Genomic DNA, 21,381 nt, shown 5'->3' with positions numbered 1-21,381 from the left:
GTTGGTAGATTATTATTTATTATTTATACCGTGCCCTGTTCCCAAACAGGATGTAGGGGAGCAGGATGGCTGGAGTACCACTGCACGGGGAGTGCTACAGAGTTCACGTCCACTTAGAGACACTGGTTTAGGAGACTCTATCAGAAGACTGCGGAGAGTCTGGGGGAGGGAGGGGTGCTAAGAAAAGCAGTTGCATCTTGTCCTGCCTCATCTTCCATCTCCTCGCCTATAAGCCCTACCTTGGGAGGAAGCCAAAAACTGGTGGGAGGGTTGTAGCAGGAAAGGTTAGCAGTAAAGCAGGAGGGTTAATTCCCAGAGAGGTATGCCATCCCACTGTCCTTGCCTCCCGCTGGTGCCTACTGCAAGTAAAGAGTCTGGTCTTCTCCAAAGGGCTCTGGCTGGGCCTAGGGTCTCCTGTGGAGAAGAGCCAGCTCAGTCAGTCTGTAGAGGGAGGCCCACTGCTAGCTGCAAGCTCCAGGCTCTGCCCCTCCATCAGCCCCATCCTCTTCCTCATCAGACTGTGCCAAGGGCGTGTCTGCCCCGCCGTCACTGGGATTTGGGCTGTGCAGGTTGGTGGAGTCGTCAGAAGATGAGGAGGAGGTGCGGGACACAGTCCTGTCTGGCGTGGGCATTGGCAGGCTCAACTCCTCCGGGTGGTCATCCAGCCCTGCCCAGAAAAGAAGAGTTGGTCAGGGCCACAAACAGGGCTTCTGGGGACTCTCGGAGATGGTCCGGCCAGGAGAGGCTGAACCCCAGAGAAGGGCAGGGGAGTGACCAGTCACTGAGCCAGTCCACAAAGAGCCAGGTCTCCTGACTGCCAGTTCCTTTCACTTCACTACACCATGTCTGGGCCCTAGACTCAGGTCAATCAATTCAAGAGTTCAAGCTCTACCTACGTCACTTACTTGGTCCTGAGTGGCTCTGGGCAAGTCATTTTCTCCCTCAAGGACTGAATCTTCTCTAAAAATGGGATAGGCACCTACATTCCAGAAGGGTTTTGAGGATAAAATCAATCGAAGAATGATTATAAAATGTCTGGCATGCAGTAGGCCATCAATAAACAGCGGCAGCTTTAAATAAGAGAATATCTATTTTATGAGCTAAACATATGGGCTTTGGAATGAGACAGCCATGGTTTGAACCCAGCTCTTCCACTTTCAGGCTGTGTGACAACTTCTGAGTCTAATTTCCTCCTTTATAAAATCAGGATACTACCGCCTGCCCTAGTAGGACATTGTAAGGATTGAGTTAATTGAGCACAGTATTAGCAACCTTAAAAAAAAAAAAGTGCTCAGTAAATATTCATATGAAGAGGACTAAAACGGCTTAAGTTATCTAATATAAAAATTTATATTGTATATGATTTTAATTACATGAATTAATCACATTAATTTCACAAACACAAAATTAACAAAGGCTAAGGGGGGCTGAGGCATTCCCAGAATTTTAGATTGGAGATCTGTCACCCAGTTCCCCTCGGGGTCAACTTCCCTAAAATCAGAACAGACAGCTGTTTCATTCATAGAAATACCCATTTCCAACCCCTACATGTATACTTCTCCAGCCCTGCCTTGCAGCCTCACTTCAGAGCCTGCCACCCAGTTCTGGCTAACTGGTGCCCAAGTCCCCCAAGCCAAGGGCCATACCAGATGTCTGGGAGGCTGGTGGAGAGTCCTCACAAGGCAAGAACACATCTGCTCCATCCTGGTCTCCAAGGTCAATAAGTTCTACCTGCTCCAGTGCATCCACATTCACTTCCATGGATGAGATACTCCCTATGGGGGCTGAAGATCAAGAAGGGGGCAAGTCAGGAGGACGCAGGCCAGAGCCCCCAGAGCCCCTAGGATGGTCAAAGATATGTGTCAGGTCCAGAGACAGAAGTTTTGAGGGCCAAAAAAATAAGGGGAAGAGGCTCCCATGATTCAGGACCTACGAGACCTACCCCCCCACCCCACTCCAGGCCCTCTCCCCAGGACTCAGAGCTTACGTCTCTGCGACTCGAGATGCAGGTGGGACAGGGGGAAGACAAACTCCGTCTCCGGCTGTAAAATTTCCTCAAAGAATTTCTGCCGCTCCCGAAGACGGAGCTGCTGGCGCTCCAGGGCTGCCCGAGGATTTGGGTCCATGTCAGCTCCTGGGAGGTGGCAGGGCAAGTAGAGCTATGAAGTTGAGAGGGAACACAACGGGGGCCTGGGCTTGGGGAGCCCCTCTGCAGCCAGCATCCTGGCGTTGCAGCCTGGACACCACCGGACTTGGCCACCTCCTTCCCTTCCTTGAAACAAAGTCTGTTACTACAAACTTCAAGTCTCAGAGAGAGGCAGGGCTGAGCCTGGCTCCACAAAGGGGATGCTGGTTCCAGGCACGGCAAAAGAAGCTCCTCTGTATTCAGGGAACGGGGCCAATAGCCAAGACTCAGTATCATGCCCTGGTGAGAGGGGTTGGAGGGATTGGTCCAGCCCAAAAGAAGGAGGCACTTCTAACGGACCCAGCCACCCCTCGGAAGGCCATGGAAGACGGTGGGATGGGGACCTCAGGGTGCTCAAGTGCTGTAACTCTGGTTCATGCCCAGCCTTCAAAACCCAAAGACTAAAACACCCCCTCTCCCCCACATACCCTATCATCACCATCCCCTCCAAACCCTGCTCTTAAGTTAAAGACCTGACTTCCAGACTTGGCTCTGCCCCTCAGGAAATCATCTTTCCAGCCTCAGGCTTCCCATCCGAAAATGACTTAATAGTTCTTCCTGCCTCAAACTCAACCCAGCGGCTGCTGGTGCAGGTGCTCTGTAAAATGTAAAGCCCAGATACTGTGCTATTTAGAGGCGCCCCCCCATCTCTTTCTTCTCCGTACTCCCCAGGTCTTTATTTAAGCACCTCTCCTCTCAGACATCTCAGTCTTATATCCCCACTAGTCAGTGAGTAGCAATTGGAAGGGCGGGTCCTGGGTCCAATTCAGACCAGGCCCCTGCGGTCCCCAGTGCTGAGAGCTTTCCAGAACACCAGAGCTCTGGGCCAGCCCAAGCCCTATACTTCCACTCGCATTCACTCCATCTCCTTCCGGCAGCGCGCTCTGAGCCCATCACTGGAGGCAAGGGAGTATCTGGCTTGAGGACCAGCTCGTCATCCTCTGTAGCCTGCCCCCCTCGCTTAATCTGGACTCAGTGTCGGAGACCCCGGCCAGCTCCACAGGCGCTGCTGCGGGCCGCGAGGGGCTCAAACCCAAGTGGGCCAGCCAGGGCCAAAGACAGTGTGCGGAGACCTGGTGGCCATCGGCTGGCAACGGGGGAGGGAGGCGCTGACGCCGATTCCCGGGAAAGGCTCTCCGAGCTGCCGCCCAGGTCACAGCGCTAAAAATACCCGGGGCCCCTGGGGCCGTCTGCTCCAGCCCGGGCGGGGGAGGGAGAGAACGAGGGTGGGGGCGCCCACGGGCCGGGGGTGCCAGGACGCCCCCTCTCCCCCTCACCATCTCCCGAGACCTGAGGCGCTGTCCCCAGGGGCAGCGGAGCCGGAGCCGGGGCCGGGGAGAGGAAGGGAGTTGTTTACGCGACGAAAGGTGCTGGGGAAAAGACGAGGTCTGGAGAGCCCGGGGAGCCCCAGAAATGCAGAGCGCCCCGCCGGTCTCCGCCCCACCCGCCCTGGAGTCCGCGGGAGCGAGAAAATTCCCTAAAAAGGGCCGGGACGCGCCCGCGGGTGGGAGGGGGGAGGCGGCCGAGGGCCCAAGGGCGTCCGGCTAGTGCGGAGGGCCCCCAGCCCTCGCCCGGCCGCCGCCTCTGCGCCCCCGCCGCTGAGCCCCTACCTGCAGTGCCCCGCGCCCCCGCTGCCTCGGTCGCTCGGCTCCGGCGAGACGGCGGCGGGGGCGTGGGAGCGAGCCGCGCCGGGCGGGGTGGGGCTGCGCCGCCGAGGCTCCCGCGGGACGGCCGGGCCCTGGGAGCCGGGAACGAGGAAGCGGCGGGCGGCGGAAGTGGGGGAGGGGCGGCGGCGGGCACCCGCGCTCGCCTCCCTCCCGGCGGCCTTGGGGAGCCCCCTTGGGCGCGGCCGCTCGCACTTCCAGGCCCGGGGAAAAGTTCCCGGCGCGCATCCCTGCCCCGCAGCTGGCCGCGCTCGTCCGCACTCCGCCCGTCGCCGGGGCGCTCGGCTCCGCACGCTCAGATCCACTTGCTGCGCCGCGCTGGGCGGCGCATCCCCGCCGCGGGGACACGCGCGGGCTGTCGACCCACGCGCACTTGCTGCTGGCGACTCCCGGGCAGCCCCGCCGCAACGCACCCGCACCCTGGGCGAGAAGGCGCAGCGGGGAAGGAGACCCGCTGGAGCGGGGAGAGCATTGACCCGGTGCCGCGCATCAGGGCAGGTGCGCCGCGGCGGAGGGCCCCCGACCCTAGGACTCACCCGGCAGCCCCGGGTTCTGTCTCCGGGATCGCACCGAGCCGCCGCCCAGGCTTCCAGCGCACTGAGCGGGGTGGGCGCCGGGACGGGGCGGGTCAGGGCTGCAGGGGTGGGCCGCTGCGCCGCACCCCGAGACGCCGGCGTGGAGCCAAGTCCTCCAGGGCGCGAACAGGGGCGCTGCGCGTTCAGATTGGCGGGGGTGGAGGGGCAAGGCACAAACTGCGGAGCCGACGGAGGAAACGCTTGCCCCCCTCTCCGCGCCTCCTGCTCAAACCAGTGCCTAAGTGTCCAATCTAGCAGCTCCTGGACTGAGATTCTGTGCCCATTCTTTTCCTCCTCCCTCCCACCCATCCCCTTGTGCTCACAGCTCCAGAGCCGCGGGAACAGGACCGGGTCGGGGGTGTCTGTCGGGAATACTTCCGTGGGGTCATTCGTTCATTCACTGAACAAACATCCACGAGCAAGCCGGGAACTGGGAGTCATCCTTGGCACCTCCCTGTCCTGTGGTAAATACACCTCCATTCCCTGTTGATTCTCTTCCCTAAATAACTTTTCAATCCACCGTTCCTCTCTGTTTGCACCACCATCTCTCCCTTGGCTCCCCAGTAGCCTTCTATCTGGTGTTCCTGTACTCACTCTGGCCCTGCTACACTGCATCCCCCTCCCCCCCATAACACACAGCAGTCAGCCACCATTTCAAAACCCAAGTCTGCGTTCAAAACGCCACCCCCTGCTTAAATCCCTCCATTATTAGAATAAAATCTAGGTGCTGATATCTGAGCCGAGTCTTGAAGAAATAAGTTCAACAAGCAGAGAAGAGGGGGGATGGGCATGTGCAAAGGGATGGAGTCATGACACATTCAGGCTTCCCTGTCAGGGGACCAGCCCTGTACAGATACCCAAAACGCTGCTTCATCTATTGTTAGTGGGATCTCAAAACAACCCTGTGAGAGAAATACAGCAAGCAGCGTTCCCACTATTTTACAAGCAAGGAAACTAGTTTGTGGGAGGCAAGTGGTAGTCCCACCCTCCTGGGTTGCAAACCTAGCTCTGCATCTGGCCAGCTGTGTAAACACTTAATTTCTCTGTTCCTTGATTTCCTTGCTTATTAGGTAGGAATAATTAATCCCTACCACTTATGAGATAATTCATATAAAATGCTTAGTACAGGATGTGGGTACTTCGGAGATGCTCAGTAAACATTAGGTGTTTTGATTGTAATGGGCTCTGAGAAAGGGAGGAAAGTGCTTTCTTCTGTGAATTTCTGAAATTATAGGAAGTACACCCTAATAGTTAATACTTTTTATTAACTTATTATATATCTGTTGCTATTATAAGTGCTTTGCATATATTAACTCTATTAATCCTCTTAACAATCTTGTGAGGTAAATACTATTATTATTTCCATTTTACAGATCCAGAAACTGAGAGACAGAGAGTGAAGGGACTTGTCCAAGGCCATACAGCAAATAAGTGATGAAATTCAAATCCACAGTGGCTGCTTCCAGGGACTGTGCTTGTAACCTCTGCTCCCAGCCTGTTCCCTTTCTGTCCTGTTGCAGTTTCTATCTTCCAAGAAATGTTTTAGTCAGTTTGATTCTTAGTCCTCATTACTGGATGAAGTACTTCGTCCCCCTTCCTAGCACAGAGGAATGAGACCCACTCGGGAGTACAGTGGGTGAGAGCTCAGCTCCCAAAACCATTTCTCCCCGTTCCAGGCTTATCCCCAGGAACAGAACTCCATGGGTTGTTTCAACCTGTCCCCAAGATGGTGAGAGATCTGGAACTTCCATCCCTTCTCTTTGCCAGATAGTTGCCACATGAAGGGGTAGAGAGAGAAAAGCATCCAAGCTAGAGATAATTCAGGGGGCTAAGCTGGAAGGGTGTCAGGCAAGAGAAAGACCCAGGCAGCGGCCCCAGGAGCAGATGGCAAAAGGAGGTGGAAGGAACCATGGAAAAATAGATGGCTGAGACTTCTGGCTTCCATCCTGGATACAGAAAGCTGGGAAGAGCATCATTACCACACTAATCACAATTTTTAAAAATTGTTAGGTAGTCTATAAAATTACAACTTCTGTCAAACTCAGAGAGCTGAGGTTGCAGAGCAACCAATTAACCTGAATTCCAAAGAAGGACAGGAGCCTCCAAGAAGAAATGGGTTGCAGGCACTGGCACCCTTGTGAGGTGCGAGGAAGACAGGGCCTCCAGGCAGACGGGCGAGAAGAGTCATTTCCTTATGTAGATCCGGGTTTCTCTCTCATATCACATTCTTTCTGCCTCCAGAAAGAGCTACATAAAGAACTAAAGATCTCTGGAAATGGACAGAATAAAGGTAAATAGAAGAGACATTTTCCTGTTTTTAATCACCTTACAAGACAACTGACTATTAAAGCCAGAGAGTGGATGTACACTACTCTTTCGCTTTCGAAGTCATGGGGATGTGAAGTGCAGCACAGGGAATATAGTCAGTAACTCTGTGTGGTGACAGATGATAAGTACATTTATCATGGTGAGCATTTTGTAATGTATATAATTGTCAAATGACTATGTTGTACACCGGAAACTAATATAAAATTGTATGTCACTACATTTCAAGTTTTACAAGTAGCAATATGTTGTGGATAGATAGCATATTAAAGTAAAATGTATAACAATAACAATAGTCAAACTGATGGGATAAGTAATTGGAAATATACTCTTGAAGGATCCTCTGCTATATAAGAAGTGGTATAACATTATTTAAAGATTGACTTTGATTAATTGAAGATATATATTGTAAATGCAAGGGCAACCACTAAAAAAAATTTTTTAAAGAAGTTTAACAAGCCAATATGAAGATAAAGTGGGATTATAAAAATATTGGGAGGCATTCTCCCTGGGCCTTTTTGTGCTCAACGTGTCTTGTTGACTATGTCAAGATTGCAAGGATCTGACTTCTCTGTCACCTGGGCCCTCGCCCAGGATTGTTGATTGTTAATAGAGCTGGAGAGATCAGATCAAATCAAGGCAGGCTTGCTTACTGCTTGTTATAAAAGTTCTGGGCCTGGCTCCTTAGCCACAGTGTTAACTCACTGTGTATATGCTGTGCATCTGGGACCACCATATCGGTTGTTGGCCTTGGGGCAAAGGGAACAAACAAACACACAACTATGCTGCTGTTTGTGTTGTTTGGTGTGCTGTGAGTAACCAACTGTTTTGATCAAATGCAGTAAGTCTTATTGTCTATTTTTGGTACCCAATAGATTGATGTTTTTCCCTGAAAAAATGTAGTTAATCCAAAGTAAGGAAGAAAAAGAAAAAAAATGAGAAAAAAAAAACATGTAAAATATAAAACAAATAGCAAGATACAAGATTTTAATCCAACTGTCAATGAAAGACAACAAATTAAAAGACAGACTAGTAGAGTAGGAAGTAAAGCAAAAGGCAATAATGTACTGTCTACAAGAAACCCAATTTAACCATAAAAAAATATATGGGTTAAAAGTAAATGAGTGGAGGGCACCTGGGTGGCTCAGTCATTAAGCGTCTGACTTCGGCTCAGGTCATGATCCCAGGGTCCTGGGATCGAGTCCCACATCGGGCTCCCTGCTCAGGGGGAAGCCTGCTTCTCCCTCTCCCACTCCCCCTGCTTGTGTTCCCTCTCTCGCTGTGTCTCTCTCTGTCTCTGTCAAATAAATAAATAAATATCTTTAAAAAAAAAAGTAAATGAATGGAATGAGATACACCATATAAACAGTAATCAAAGCAAATCAGAGTGGCAATATTAATACCAGACAAATGTAAACTTCAAAAAGACTATTACTAGTGATGAAGAGGGATATTCATAATAATAAAAGGTTCAATTCACCAAGAAGACTCCACTATTATAAATGCGAATACATCTAATAACAGAGTTTCAAAATAGATGAAGTAAAAACCAATAGACCTAAAATAGAAAGAGAAAAGTCTATATTTCAGTTAGAGAATTCAATACTGCTCTCTCAGTAATCAATAAAACAAGTAGGACAAAGCAGGGAGGATATAGAAAACCTGAACACTAGCAACTGACTTGTTCTGACTGACATTTTTGTAACACTTTACCCAACAACAGCAGAGTAAACATTCTTTTCAACTGCACATAAAACTGCACCAAGATACACCATAGTCTGGGCCACAAAACAAACCTCAACAAATTTAAAAGAATTTAAATCATACAAAATGTTGATATGACTATACGAGAATTGAAATATAACTAAAAAAGATATCTGGGAAACACCCCCAATACTTGGAAATAAAGCACAACACTTCACAATAACCCATGAGTCAAAAACGAAGTCCACAAGGAAATTAGAAAAATATCCTGAATTGAATAAAATTGAAATGCAGCAGCCAGCCACCAAAATACCCCCAGTGCTCAGTGCCATTCGTTAGTCATACCTTTCTATAGACCTCTGCTACACTGGATCAAGGTTTCTCTATGTAAGAAATGGTAATGGATCCTGCCCAAAATTAGAATTAAAAAAACAAAAGACCACAGCTTCCATCTTGGGTGTGGGTCCTCTATTGCTTGGATCACTCACTCAGGGGGGAGCCAGATACTATGTTGTCAGCAGCCATGCAGAGAGGCTCACGTGGCAAGCAACAGAAGATTCCAGCCAACAGCCAGGAAGAGCAGAGGCCTGCCAGCAGCCACATGAGTGAGCAGGAAAACAGATCCACCAGCCCTGGGAGTGCCTTGGAAGGATCGCAGTCGTGGGCAGCAGCTTGCCTGTGACCTCCTGAGAGATGGAGGCAGGACCATTTGAGCTAGAGCATTCCTGGATTCCTGCTACCCAAAGCCTTTGAGATACTGAATACTTGTATCAAACTGCTAAGTTTGTATTGACATGCGGCAATAGATAACCAGGTAGAGACTCTGGTACTGGGGCAGAGTGCTGCCGTGTCAGCTCCCAAGCATGGCAGTGGCATTAGAACTGGCAACAAACAGAGAAGAGTGTAGTCAAAGTGCCTTGGAAAAGCTGCTGATAGAAGCCTCAGGCCTTTGATAAGACAACAGCCAGGGCGGACTGGTAAGCACTACTGGAAACTGGGGGAGGGGGAAGCTCGTTATGTCCGGACACAGAGGTTAGCAGCCCCATCACCTGCAGTAAAGAGGAGAATGGGGGGGTACGCCTAATGAACTGGGTGATCTAGCTAATTTCCAAGCAAGGTGGTGAAGGTGCCACCTGGTCTCTTATCGCTGCCGATGGTAAAATGCCAGCAGGGAGAGAGGAGCTAAAACAACAGTTCCCAAGTGACAGCGAGGCTGCCTCCGGGGAGCGGGGGGGGGGGGGGGGAGCATTTGGCAATGTCTGGAGACGTTTTTGGTTGTCGAAACTGGAGAGGTTGCTATTGGCATCTAGTTCGTAGAGGCCAGGGATGCTGCTAAATATCCTCTAGTGCACAAGACAGACCCCTCTCACCACTGCCCCCCACACAAAGAATCATCCTGCCCAGAGTATCAGTAGCGTCAAGGTGGAGAAACCCTGAGCTAAAAGGCAGCGCTGTTGAATTTGGAGGAGCCAGGACTTCACGGTAGGAAATTCTCAGCCTCTCCAAATGGCAAATGAAAGTAACATTAAGAAGTGGATTCCTAGCAAACCTCAAAGCCAGGGCATTGAAAACATCCAAAACAACATGGTCTAAAACTGAAACTGAGAGGGGCACCTGGGCGGCTCAGTCGTTGAGCGTCTGCCTTCGGCTCAGGTCATGATCCCGGGGTCCTGGGATCGAGCCCCGCATCGGGCTCCCTGCTCAGCGGGGAATCTGCTTCTCCCTCTCCCTCTGCCACTCCCTCCACTTGTGTTTTCTCTCTCACTCTCCCTCTCAAATAAATAAACACAATCTTAAAAAAAACAAAAACAAAAACTGAGATTATGGCTACAAAATCTTGAGTTTATATCTCAGGAAGAGGCAATGCCTCAGAGTACTATTCAATCAGATAAAAGATCTCTAAAGAAATTATAGGTGTGCCTCACAGATCCTCTGAATCAAACAATAGGGATTCTAGAAAGCTTAGGGGTGTTGTGTTGTCCCTTAGCCATTTCAGCAGAAGCCTAATGCAGAGAAGGGCTTATCTCAAAGAAATTGTGGGCATGGCTTTTGTCTAATAGAGTGCCCTGAATAAGATTCAGAGTGACCTACAAGTTCTTAAAAGGATAATATATCCAGAAACATCTCCAGCTTGGATGTATAGGGATAAAGAGAGTATAAAATAAAAACAGGATTTTTGGTTCTGAACAAAATGGAGTAGATGCATTCCTCTCTATCCCTCCCACTAAGTACAGCTTAAAATGCTAGACATTATATCTCAAACAAAGAAGGCAGACCAACCAGGAACCCTAGTAGGTTTTCTTTTTGCTAGGGTCTGGAGAAGCCTGCAACCTGGAAACAGGCAGTTAAAAATTGTTCCCATGAAAAGCCTGTTTTCTCCTGTCAAAGGACTGAGAAAGGGGCACCCTAGCAAGACAGAAATCTTCTGACATTAAATGTCCCACTCCAGCAATACTAGAGGAAAAACCACTCCCAGCCTCCACTAGCAAAGACAGAGGGGAAAGCCAGACTTCAATGTTTGTCTTGTAACAAAGGTAACAGGACACTTCCCCCACTTCACCTCCAGGTGGTGTTAGAGGAGACCCGTGGGAGCCTGGCCTTCATCACTGCCCAGCAGTAACAAATACCCCTCCCCAAGAATCCCTCCCCATTTCCATGGTGTCAGAGGAGGCCATGTGGGGAGCCACACTGTCATCCCCATCCAGCAATAATGAGGCACCACTCCCTTCCCCCAGTGTAAAGGAGGCCAAGTGTAGAGCCTAGATGTCCACCTCTGCCAGCAGTCATGAGATAACCCTCCCCTTGCCCTACTGGTTGGTATGAGTGGAGTCATGTACCTAGCCTCAATTTTCACTCTCACCTGGTGGTAAAGAGTTGGTGCCCCCTGTCTCACTGGCCCAGGTCATCTGAGGCCTACTAAAACAGAAGATTTAAATGAGATGCAGAGTCTCATAACATAATTTCCAAAATGTCCAGGTTATAACTGAAAATAATTCAACATACCTAGAACCAGGAAAATCTCAATTTGGATAAGAAAAGACAAACAATAGATGCCAACAAATCACAGCATTGCTGGATTTATCTGACTCTGATTTTAAAACAATCACTATAAAAATGCTTCAACAAACATTCTTGAAATAAAATAAAAAATTAAAAAAAAAATCTCAGGGGAAAAAAATAGAAGATGTAAATAAAATAGAAATCTTAGAACTGAAGAAAAAATTATTGTGCTGGGTTGAATAGTGTTCTCCAAAAATTCATGTCTACCCAGTACTATAGAATGTGACCTTATTTGGAAATAGAGTCTTTGCAGAAATAATTAGTTAAAATGGGGTCATACTGGATTAGTGTGGGCACTAAATCCAATAACTAGTATCCTTTAAAAGAAGTCTATGTGAAAACACAGAAGGATACTCAAGGGAGACCACCATGTGAGATGGAGGCAAATACCAGGATGATAGGTCTATAAGCCAAGGAACGTCAAGGATTGCTGGCAATCACCAGAAGCTAGCTAGGCATGGGGCAGATTCTCCCTTAGAGCCTCCAGAAGTAATTAACACCTTGATTTTTGGACTCTTGGCCTCCAGTACTGTGCGAAAATAAACTTCTATAGTTTTAAGCCATCAAGCCAGTTGTTACAGCAGGCAGGTCTAGGAAATTAATACAGAAACCAAAATTCAAACAACAACAACAACAACAAAAACCTTACTGGAGAGGCTCAATAGAAGAATGGAGATAACGTATGAAAGGATCGGTGAATTTGAAGAGAGAACAGTAGAAATGATCCAATCTGAAAAAGTGAGAAAATTATAGTAAGAAAGAAACAAAGAAAGTATAGAGCCTCAGGAACCTGTGAGACAATAACAAAAGATTTAACATTTGTGTCACTGGAGTCCCAGGTGGAGAGGAAAAGGAAGTGAAGCTGAAAAAACATTCAAGAAAATAATGGCTGAAATTTTCCCAAATTCAACAAAGACCTGAACCTACAGGTCAAAGAAGCTGACTGAATCTTCAACATAAACCCAAATAAATCCATGATAACACTTTCGAAAAATTAAGTCAAAGAAAGAATCTTGAAGGCAGTTAGAGAAATGATATCTTACCAATAGGAGAACAACAGTTCAGTTGCATCAGGTTCTCATGATCCATGGAGGCCAGAACAAAAGTGGCACAACATTTTTAAGTAGTGAAGGAAAACACACAACATTTTTAAGTAGTGAAGGAAAACAAAGTCAATCCAGAGTGCTTGACAAAGACTCTCTCCTTGATCAAACTCTACCCCGGCTCCTCTGAGCCCTCTTTTCAACGAGGCCTTAACCTTGGTCTATAAAGACTTGAACAAACACTAATATAGTTTCTAACAGCTCAAGGCTGAATCCCTAGGATGACCCCAGACCCCTTAAAGTGTCTGCCTAAGAAAACTCAAGGCTGCCAAATGAATTCACTGTTTGTTCCAGCCAACCCCTGAAAACAGGGTCCCTGTCTCCCAACAGCAAGATACACATCTTCTATGGGAGGGTAGGAGCTAGCAAACCTAGATGGGTTTCACGTGGACCAATATCCCCTTTCTGCTTTCTGTAAATTTTCACTTCCTTAACTCTACAGAGCACCCCCCCCACCCCCTCCTTGTTCTCAAATTCCTTTAAGATGCTGAGTCATCTCTGTACAAATCAAAGTTGAGTTCAGTTCACACTGGATACTTTTTCCTATTACAACAGTATATTACTGATCAAAATCTGTCCTTTCTACTTTAAATAATTTGTTTATCTCTGACATGCTGTACCCAGCAAGAAGACTTTTTAGGAATGAGAAATCAAGACATTCTCAAATGAAAGAAATACTAAAAGAATTTGTTGTCTGAAGACCTACCCTAAAAGAATGACCAAAGAGGGCACCTGGCTGGCTCAATCTGTGGAACATGTAACTCTTGATCTCAAGGTTGTGAATTTGAGCCCCACATTGGGTGTAGAGATTACTTTAAAAAATAAAATCTTGGGCGCCTGGGTGGCTCAGTTGGTTAAGCGACTGCCTTCGGCTCAGGTCATGATCCTGGAGTCCCTGGATCGAGTCCCGCATCGGGCTCCCTGCTCGGCGGGGAGTCTGCTTCTCCCTCTGACCCTCCCCCCTCTCATGTGCTCTCTCTCATTCTCTCTCTCAAATAAATAAATAAAATCTTAAAAAAATAAATAAATAAAATAAAAAAAATAAAATCTTAAAAAAAGAAAGAAAACACCATAGATTAAATAAAAAACAGAATCCTAAAAAATGTTCAAGTAATACAGGAAGGGTGGAAAAATGGAACAGAGGAATGAAAAACAGAGGAAACGAACAATAAAATGGCAAACAGAAGCACTAAGATACAAATAATTACATGAATGGGAAATGGCCTAAATATATCATTTAAAAGTGAGAGAGACCTGCAATACAGAATATGAAAAAATGACCCAAATATAAGCTGTCAACAAGAAATTCACTTCAAGTATAATGACATAGATAAGTTGAAAGTAAAAGGATTGAAAAAGATATGCCATACAAACATTAATCAAAAGACCGCAGAATCTGCCATCTTAATATCAGATAAAAGAAAATCACCAGGGAAAAGAGGTTACATTACATAATGATAGCAGGGTCAAACCATGAGGAAGACAAAGCAATCCTAAATGTATAGGAATCAAACTGATAGAACCAAAAGGAGAAACAGACAAATCCACTATCAGAGTTGGAGACTTCAACACATCTCTAAAATACGGATAGAGGGGCACCTGGGTGGCTCAGTCAGTTAAGCGTCTGCCTTTGGCTCAGGTCATGATCCCAGGGTCCTAGGATTGAGCCCCGTATCAGGCTCCCTGCTCAGCAGAGAGCCTGCTCCCCCCTCTTCCTCTGCTGCTCCCCCTGCTTGTGCTCTCTCTCTGTCAAATAAATAAATAAAGCCTTAAAAAAATAAAATAAAATACTGATAGAAATACTAAGCAGAAAAGCAGCAGAATATGTACTTAACAAAAGAACTTAACAAAACCGTCATCCAAAAGGATGTAATTGACATTTAGAGAACACCCAACAACAACAGCAAGACACACATTCTTTTCAAGTGTGCATGGAATATTCACCCCAACAGACAATATCCTAAGTCCAAAGACAACCTCAAGAGACTTAAAACAATCAAAATTATACAGTGTGTGTTCCCTTGACCACAATGGAATCAGATCCAAATCTGTAACAGAAAGGTGACAGGAAATACTCCAAACACATGGAAATTAAACAACATACTTCTAAAAAAATCTAGGGGTCAAAGTGAAGATCTCAACCTTTTCTAAAATTTAGCTGAATGCAAAGTATCAAAATATGTGGGGCACAGTTAAGGCCATGCTGAAAGGGAAATTTACAGTACTAAATGTTTACTTTCAAAGGAAGAAACACCTCCAACTAATAATCTAAGTTCCTGCCTTAAACTAGAATCAGAAGAGCAAAAATCCCAAAGAACTGAAAATAGAAAAACAATAGAGAAAATCAAAGAAAAAGCTGGTTCTTTGGAAATATCTATAAAATGGACAAACATCTAACAAGATTGACAAAGGAAAAAAAGAAAGAGAAGTCCTAAACTGTCAATTTCATGAGCGCAACAGAGGATATCCTTATGGGCTCCCAGACATTAAAGAGACAATAAGGGTCTATGAAGAACAATTCTACACACATAAGTTTGGCAATTTAGATGAAAAGGACTAAATCCTCAAAAAGTACAAACTGCCAAAACTCACCCCAAAAAAATAGATCATAAAAATAGCTCTATAACTATTAAAGAAATTGAATTTGTAGTCAATGCAACACAAAGACACACACACCTCCCTCTTGAAAAAGAAATATCCAGCACCAGATAGTTTCACTGGAGAAATCCACCCAATACCTATTAGAAGGATTAATTAGAAGAATTAATACCAATTCTATACGATCTCTTTTAGAAAATGGAATAGGAAGGAACACTTCTCAATGTAATTTTAAGAGGTTAGTATTACCAAACCAAAAACAGTACCAAAACAAAACAAAACACAACACAATAGACACATTTCATCTAAGTTATCAAATTTGAGGGCATGGAGTTGTTCATGATATTCCTTTATTATCCTTTTGATGTCCCTAGGATCAGTAGTGGTGGCCTCTCTTAAATTTCTGATATTGATAATTTGTGTCTTCTTTCTTTTTTTCTTGGTTAGGTTGGCTAGAGTTCTGTTGATTTTATTTACTTTTTCAAAGAACAACTTGTGGGGTTCATTGATTTTCTCTGTTGTGTTCCTGTTTTCAATTTCACTGATTTCTGCTCTAATTTTTATTTTCTTTTGCTTGCTTTAGGCTTAAACTGCCCTTCTTTCTCTAGTTTTATAAGGTAAAAGTTTAGATTGATTTCTGATCTTTCCTCTTTTCCAATATATGCACTAGTGCTATAAATTTCCCTCTAAGCACTGTTTTTACTGCACCCTACACTTTAGATAAGTTGTCTTTTCACTTTCATTTAGTTAAAAAAGTTTTTTTTAAGATTTTATTTACTTGTTTTTGGAGAGAGAGAGAACATGTGAGGGTGGGGTGGAGGGGTGGGAGAGGCAGAGGGAGAGAGAGAATCTCAAGCAGACTCCCTGCTGACAGCAGAGCCCTACATGGGGCTCAATCTCATGACCCCAAGATCATGACCTGAGCCAAAATCAAGAGCTTAGCCGACTGAGCCACCCAGACACCCCTAGCTCAAAATATATTTAAGTTTCTCTTGAGATTTCTTCTGTGATCCATTGTTATTTAGTAATGTATTGTTTAATCCCCAAATATCTCGGACTTTTCCAGCTATGTGTTATTGGTCTCTAATTTAATTCCATTGTGGTTTGAGAACATACTTTGTATGATTTCTATTCTTTTAAATCTGTTCAGGTGTGTTTTATGGCTCAGAATGTAGTCTATCATGAATGTTCTATTCTTAGAATATATTTAGGCCATTCACATTTATTTTTTTTTATTTTTTATTTTTTTTAAAGATTTTATTTATTTATTGGAGAGAGAGTGAGTGAGAGAGAGCATGAGAGGGGGGAGGTTCAGAGGGAGAAGCAGACTCCCTGCTGAGCAGGGAGCCTGATGTGGGACTCGATCCAGGGACTCCAGGATCACAACCTGAGCCGAAGGCAGTCGCTTAACCAACTGAGCCACCCAGGCGCCCTAGGCCATTCACATTTAAAGTGATTACTGATATAACTGCCATAACAGCGATCATGTTTATAACTGTTTTCTATTTGTTGTACTTGTTCTTTATTTCTTTTTCTTTCTTCCCCTCTTTTTCTGCTTTCTTTTGTTTTGAGCATTTTATGTGATTCTATTTTTCTCTCCTTTCTTAGCCTATCAATTACACTTCTTTTAAAAAAAATTTAGTCATTTCCCTAGAGTCTATAATATATATTTACAACCATTTTAAGTCCACTCTCAAATAACACTATACCAGTTCAAGGGTAGTGCAGGTACTATATAAAGGACCCAGAGCCCTCACAAAAATAGACACAAAAATCTTCAACTAAATATTAGCAAAAATTCAATCCAAAAATACATAAAAAGAATTAAACACCAAAATCAAGTGGGATTTGGGGCACCTGAGTGGCTCAGACAGTTAAGCCTCTGCCTTTGGCTTGGGTCATAATCCCAGGGTCCTGGGATCAAGCCCCACGCCCTGGGATCGAGCCCCATGTCGGGCTCCCTGCTCAGCAGGGAGCCTACTTCTCCCTCTCCATCTGCCTCTCCCCCTGCTCATGCTCTCTCTCTCTCATAAATAAAAATTAAAAAAAAAAAAAAAACCCAAGTGGGATTTATTCAGGCATGCAGGCCTAGTTCAACATTCAAATATCAATTAATATAATCTACCATAGTAATGAACTAAAGAAGAAAAAATCACGTGACCATATCAACTGATGCAGAAAAACCATTAGGCAAAATCCAATGTCCATTATTATAAAAACTCTCAACAAACTAGGACTAGAGGGTAACTTTGAACTGGATAAAGAGCATCTACAGAAAACCTACAGCTAACATCATATTTACCGGTGAAAGATAAGATCAAGAACAAGCCAAGGATGACTGTTCTCATCACCTTTATGCAACATGGTACTGGAATTTCTACTCAGCAAAATAAGACCAAAAAAGGAAATTAAAGGCATATAGGTGAGAAAAAATATTTCAAATCACATATATCACAAAGGACTCATATCTAAAATACATAAAGAACTCTCAAAACTCAACAGCAAACAAATAATCCAATTAGAAAATGGGCAAAAGACAGATTTTTCATCAAAGAGGATACAGCAGTGGCAAATAACACATTAAAATATGTTAAGCATCAATAGCCATTAGGGAAATGCAAATTAAAACCATGATGAGATAGCACTCCATACTTATTAGAATGGTTTTTAAAAAATAGTGACCATACCAAAAGCAGGTCAGGATACAGAGAAAACAGATCATTAATATGTTGCTGGTGGGAATGTAAAATAATATAGTCACTATGGAAAATAATTTGTGGCTTCTTAGAAAACTAAGCAGACACCATATGATCTAGCAATTGCACTCTTTGGCATTGATTACTGAGAAATGAAAACTATGTTCATACAAAAACCTATACATGAATGTTCACAGCAGCTTCACTTGTAATAGCTCTAAATTAGCAACAATTCAAATGTTCTTCAATGAGTGAATAGTTAAACAAATTGTGGTACATTCCATACTATGGAATAAAACTCAGCAAAAAAAAAAAGGCGGGGGGAACAAATTATTGATACATGCAACAACTGGGTTGATATTGAGGGTATTTTCTGAGTGAAAAAAAGCCAAACTTGTAATGTTACATACTGTAAAATTCCATTTATATAACATTCTTGAAATAACAAAATTATAGAAATGAAGAGGGGTTGCCAGAGGGTAGGGTGGGAGGAAAGAGGGGTGGGTATAGCTACAAAGAGCATGAAGAAGCCTTGGGATGGTACAATGGTTCTGTATCTTGATTGTGGTGGTGGTTACATAAATCAACAAGTGGTTTTGGTGTTATAATGTAGTTGTGTAAGATGTTACCATTGGGGGAAAATGAGTGAAAGGTCATAGGACCTCCATGCATATATCTTTTTGGGATTTTCTGTGAATCTACAGTGATTTTTTAAGTTTATAAAAGGAACTATTGATACAGCAACAACCTGGACAGATCTCAAGAGCATTATGCTGAGTGAAAAAAGCCCATCTCGAAAGGTCACATACCGTATGATTCTATTCACATAACATTCTTGAAATGACAAAATTATAGAGATGGAAAACAAATTACTGGTTTCTAAAGATTAGGAATGGTATGGCGGGGAGAGGGGCAGATAGCACAAGGGAGATCTTAGTGGTGATGGAACACATACACACAAGCGAATGCATGTAAAACTGCTAATATCTGAATTAGGTCTGTGGATTGTACAATATCAATTTCCTGGTTTTCATATTGTATGTATTGTGAGGTGCCACCCCTAGAGGAAACTGTACTACTTTTGCAACTCCCTATAGATCTATAATCATTTCAAAATTTACAAAAATAATTGAGAAAAATTAAAAGAGGCCTTTGAACCTCAAAATTTTACTGGCAGGAAGCATGTTGAGAAAATGACTCAACTGCAAATGTGCCCAAAAAAGAAAGGATAACTCAGAACAAAAAGTCCAAGGAACAGAGTCAAAATCTTAGTAGGATTTTGTGTAGAAATCAACAAGCTGATTTTAAAATTCATAAGGAAAGAAAAATTTTGAAAAAAACAGAAGGGGTGCCTGGCTGGCTCAGTCAGAAGAGCATGCCACTCTGGATCTCGGGGTTATGAGTTTGAGCCCCATGTTGGGTGTAGAGATTCTTAAATAAATAAACTTAAAAAAAAAAGAACAGGAAAGTTAGAGAACCCACTATCTAATTTTGAGTGTTATTATAAAGTACTATAGTAATCAAGACAGATTATAAGACATACTATAAAGGAATCCAGATAGTATGATACTGGCAAAAGGATAGATATATAAATCAAATAAACAGAACAAAATCTAGAAATATATCCATACATATATGGTCAATTGATTGTTGAGAAAAGTGTGAAGGAATTCAAAGGAAAGAGGACAGTCTTTTCAACAAATTGTGTAGGAATAACTAGATATCCATATAGAAGAACGTTGATCCATACTTTACACTATATACAAAAATTATTGCAAAATAAATATCCAAGGACGCATAGGTGGCTCAGTCGGTTAAGCATCTGCCTTCAGCTCAGGTCATGATCCCAGGGTCCTGGGATCGAGTCCTGCATCTGGCTCCTTGCTCAGCGGAGAGCCTGCTTCTCCCTCTGCCTGCCGCCCCCTTGCTTGTGCACTCTCTCTCTCTGTCAAATAAATAAAGAAAATATTTTAAAGATTTATTGATTTATTGATTTATTTGACAGAGAGAGACACAGTGAAAGAGGGAACACAGGCAGGGGGAGCAGGAGATGGAGAAATAAATAAAATCTTTTAAAAAAAATTAATGCAAAATGAGTCATTGACCTAAATTTAAAAACCTGAAACTAAAATGTTGAGGAGAAAACAGGAGTAAGCCTTAGTGATTTGGGGCTAAACAAATATTTCTTAGATATGACACCAAAAGCATAATCCGTTAAAAAAAAAACAAACTGATAAACTGGACTTCATCAAAATTAAGAATCTGCTCTTCAAAAGGCAGTTAAGAAAACGAAAAGATAAACCAGAGACTGCAGAAAATACTTGTAAAATCATATGTCTGACAAAGGGATCCAGAATTTACAAAGAACTCTCAAATTTAATAGTATGAAAAACAACCCAACTTTTATTATTTTTTTAAGTAGGCTCCATGCCCAGTGTGGAGCCCAACGTGGGGCTCCAACCCATGACTCCAAGATCAACACCCCAGCCGAGATCAAGAGTCAGATGCCCAGCTGACTGAACCACCCAGGCACCTCAAAAACAACTCAATTTTTTTAAAATGGGCAAAAGACCTGAACAGACACTACACCAGAAGAGATAAATAGATGGCAAATTAGCACATGAAAAGATGCTCAAGATTATTAGTCATTAGGGAAATATCAATTAACACTGCCCTGAGATACCACTACATACCTACTAGAATGGCTTTTTAAAAAACACACCCTGGGATGCCTGGGTGGCTCAGTCAGTTGAGCAGCTGACTCTTGGTTTCGGCTCAGGTCATGATCTCACAGTCGAGAGATCAAGCCCTGCATCAGGCTCTGCGCTCAGTGCAGAGTCTGCTTCAGATTCTCTCTCTCTCTCTTTCCCACTCATGCTCTCTCTCTCAAAGTTAATTAATTAATTAACTTAAAAAACACAACCTAACAGTACCAAGTGCTGCCCAGGATGTGTAGCGAATAGACCTGTCCCACACTGCTGGCAGGAATATAAAACAGAATGACTACTTTGGAAAACTGTTTGGCAGTTTCTTACTAAGTTAAACGTACCATTACCATATGATCCAGTAGTCCCACTCCTAGGTATTCACTCAAGTGAAATAAAAACTTATTCCCACAAAAACCTGCACACAAATGCTTTTGGTAACCTTATTCAGAACTGCCAAAACCCAGCCCAGATGTCCTTCAATGATTAGGTAACACACAGTAGCGTACTCATCAGTGAAATACTACTCAGCAATGAAAAAGAAACAAACTACCGCTACCCTCTGAGATGTGCTCATCCAGATTCTTTCTGGAATCTGAAAAAATTCCAGATTCAAAAGGCTCTGCACTGCAGGATTCCATTTATACGATGGTCTGGAAAAGGCAAAGCTATAGGGCCTGAAAAACAAATCAGCTATTGCCAGGGCCGGGAGGGGGAGGGGGTTAAGAGCAAAGAGATTACATGAGGGAACTTGAGGGGATTACAA

The 21,381-nt window shown here is 44.2% G+C and overlaps 3 protein-coding genes across 3 annotated transcripts in view; 1 reads left to right on the top strand and 2 right to left on the bottom strand.

Moving 5' to 3' along the window:
- On the bottom strand, positions 1 to 2,126 carry DBNDD2 (dysbindin domain containing 2). The gene is made up of 3 exons (XM_045885837.3): positions 1,988 to 2,126; positions 1,647 to 1,784; positions 1 to 667 (listed from the first exon to the last, which is right to left on the bottom strand). The coding sequence occupies exons 1-3, from the start codon at positions 2,124 to 2,126 to the stop codon at positions 462 to 464; spliced, it is 483 nt and encodes a 160-aa protein (XP_045741793.1). The 3' UTR covers positions 1 to 461.
- Positions 1,998 to 21,381, bottom strand: part of SYS1 (SYS1 golgi trafficking protein) — a 38,697-nt gene continuing 19,313 nt past the window's right edge. The window contains exon 5 of the mRNA XM_054510128.2: positions 1,998 to 2,134. Coding sequence (XP_054366103.1) covers positions 2,128 to 2,134 — 7 coding nt within the window. The 3' untranslated portion in view covers positions 1,998 to 2,127. The remainder of the gene's footprint in view (positions 2,135 to 21,381) is intronic.
- LOC123852113 (translation initiation factor IF-2) lies at positions 2,421 to 6,369 on the top strand. Its single transcript, XM_064573504.1, has 5 exons — positions 2,421 to 2,428; positions 3,133 to 3,222; positions 3,494 to 4,347; positions 4,750 to 4,888; positions 5,798 to 6,369. Coding segments are annotated over exons 1-5 (1,092 nt in total). The 3' UTR covers positions 5,799 to 6,369.

This window comes from Mirounga angustirostris, unplaced genomic scaffold (genome assembly GCF_029215605.1).
Source record: "Mirounga angustirostris isolate CCGP_5_RB_7025 unplaced genomic scaffold, mMirAng1.0.hap1 SCAF_10, whole genome shotgun sequence".
NCBI classification, from domain to species: Eukaryota; Metazoa; Chordata; class Mammalia; order Carnivora; family Phocidae; genus Mirounga; species Mirounga angustirostris.
The sequence above is the reverse complement of the archived record's forward strand: the minus strand, read 5'-3'. Positions and strand labels throughout refer to the sequence as shown.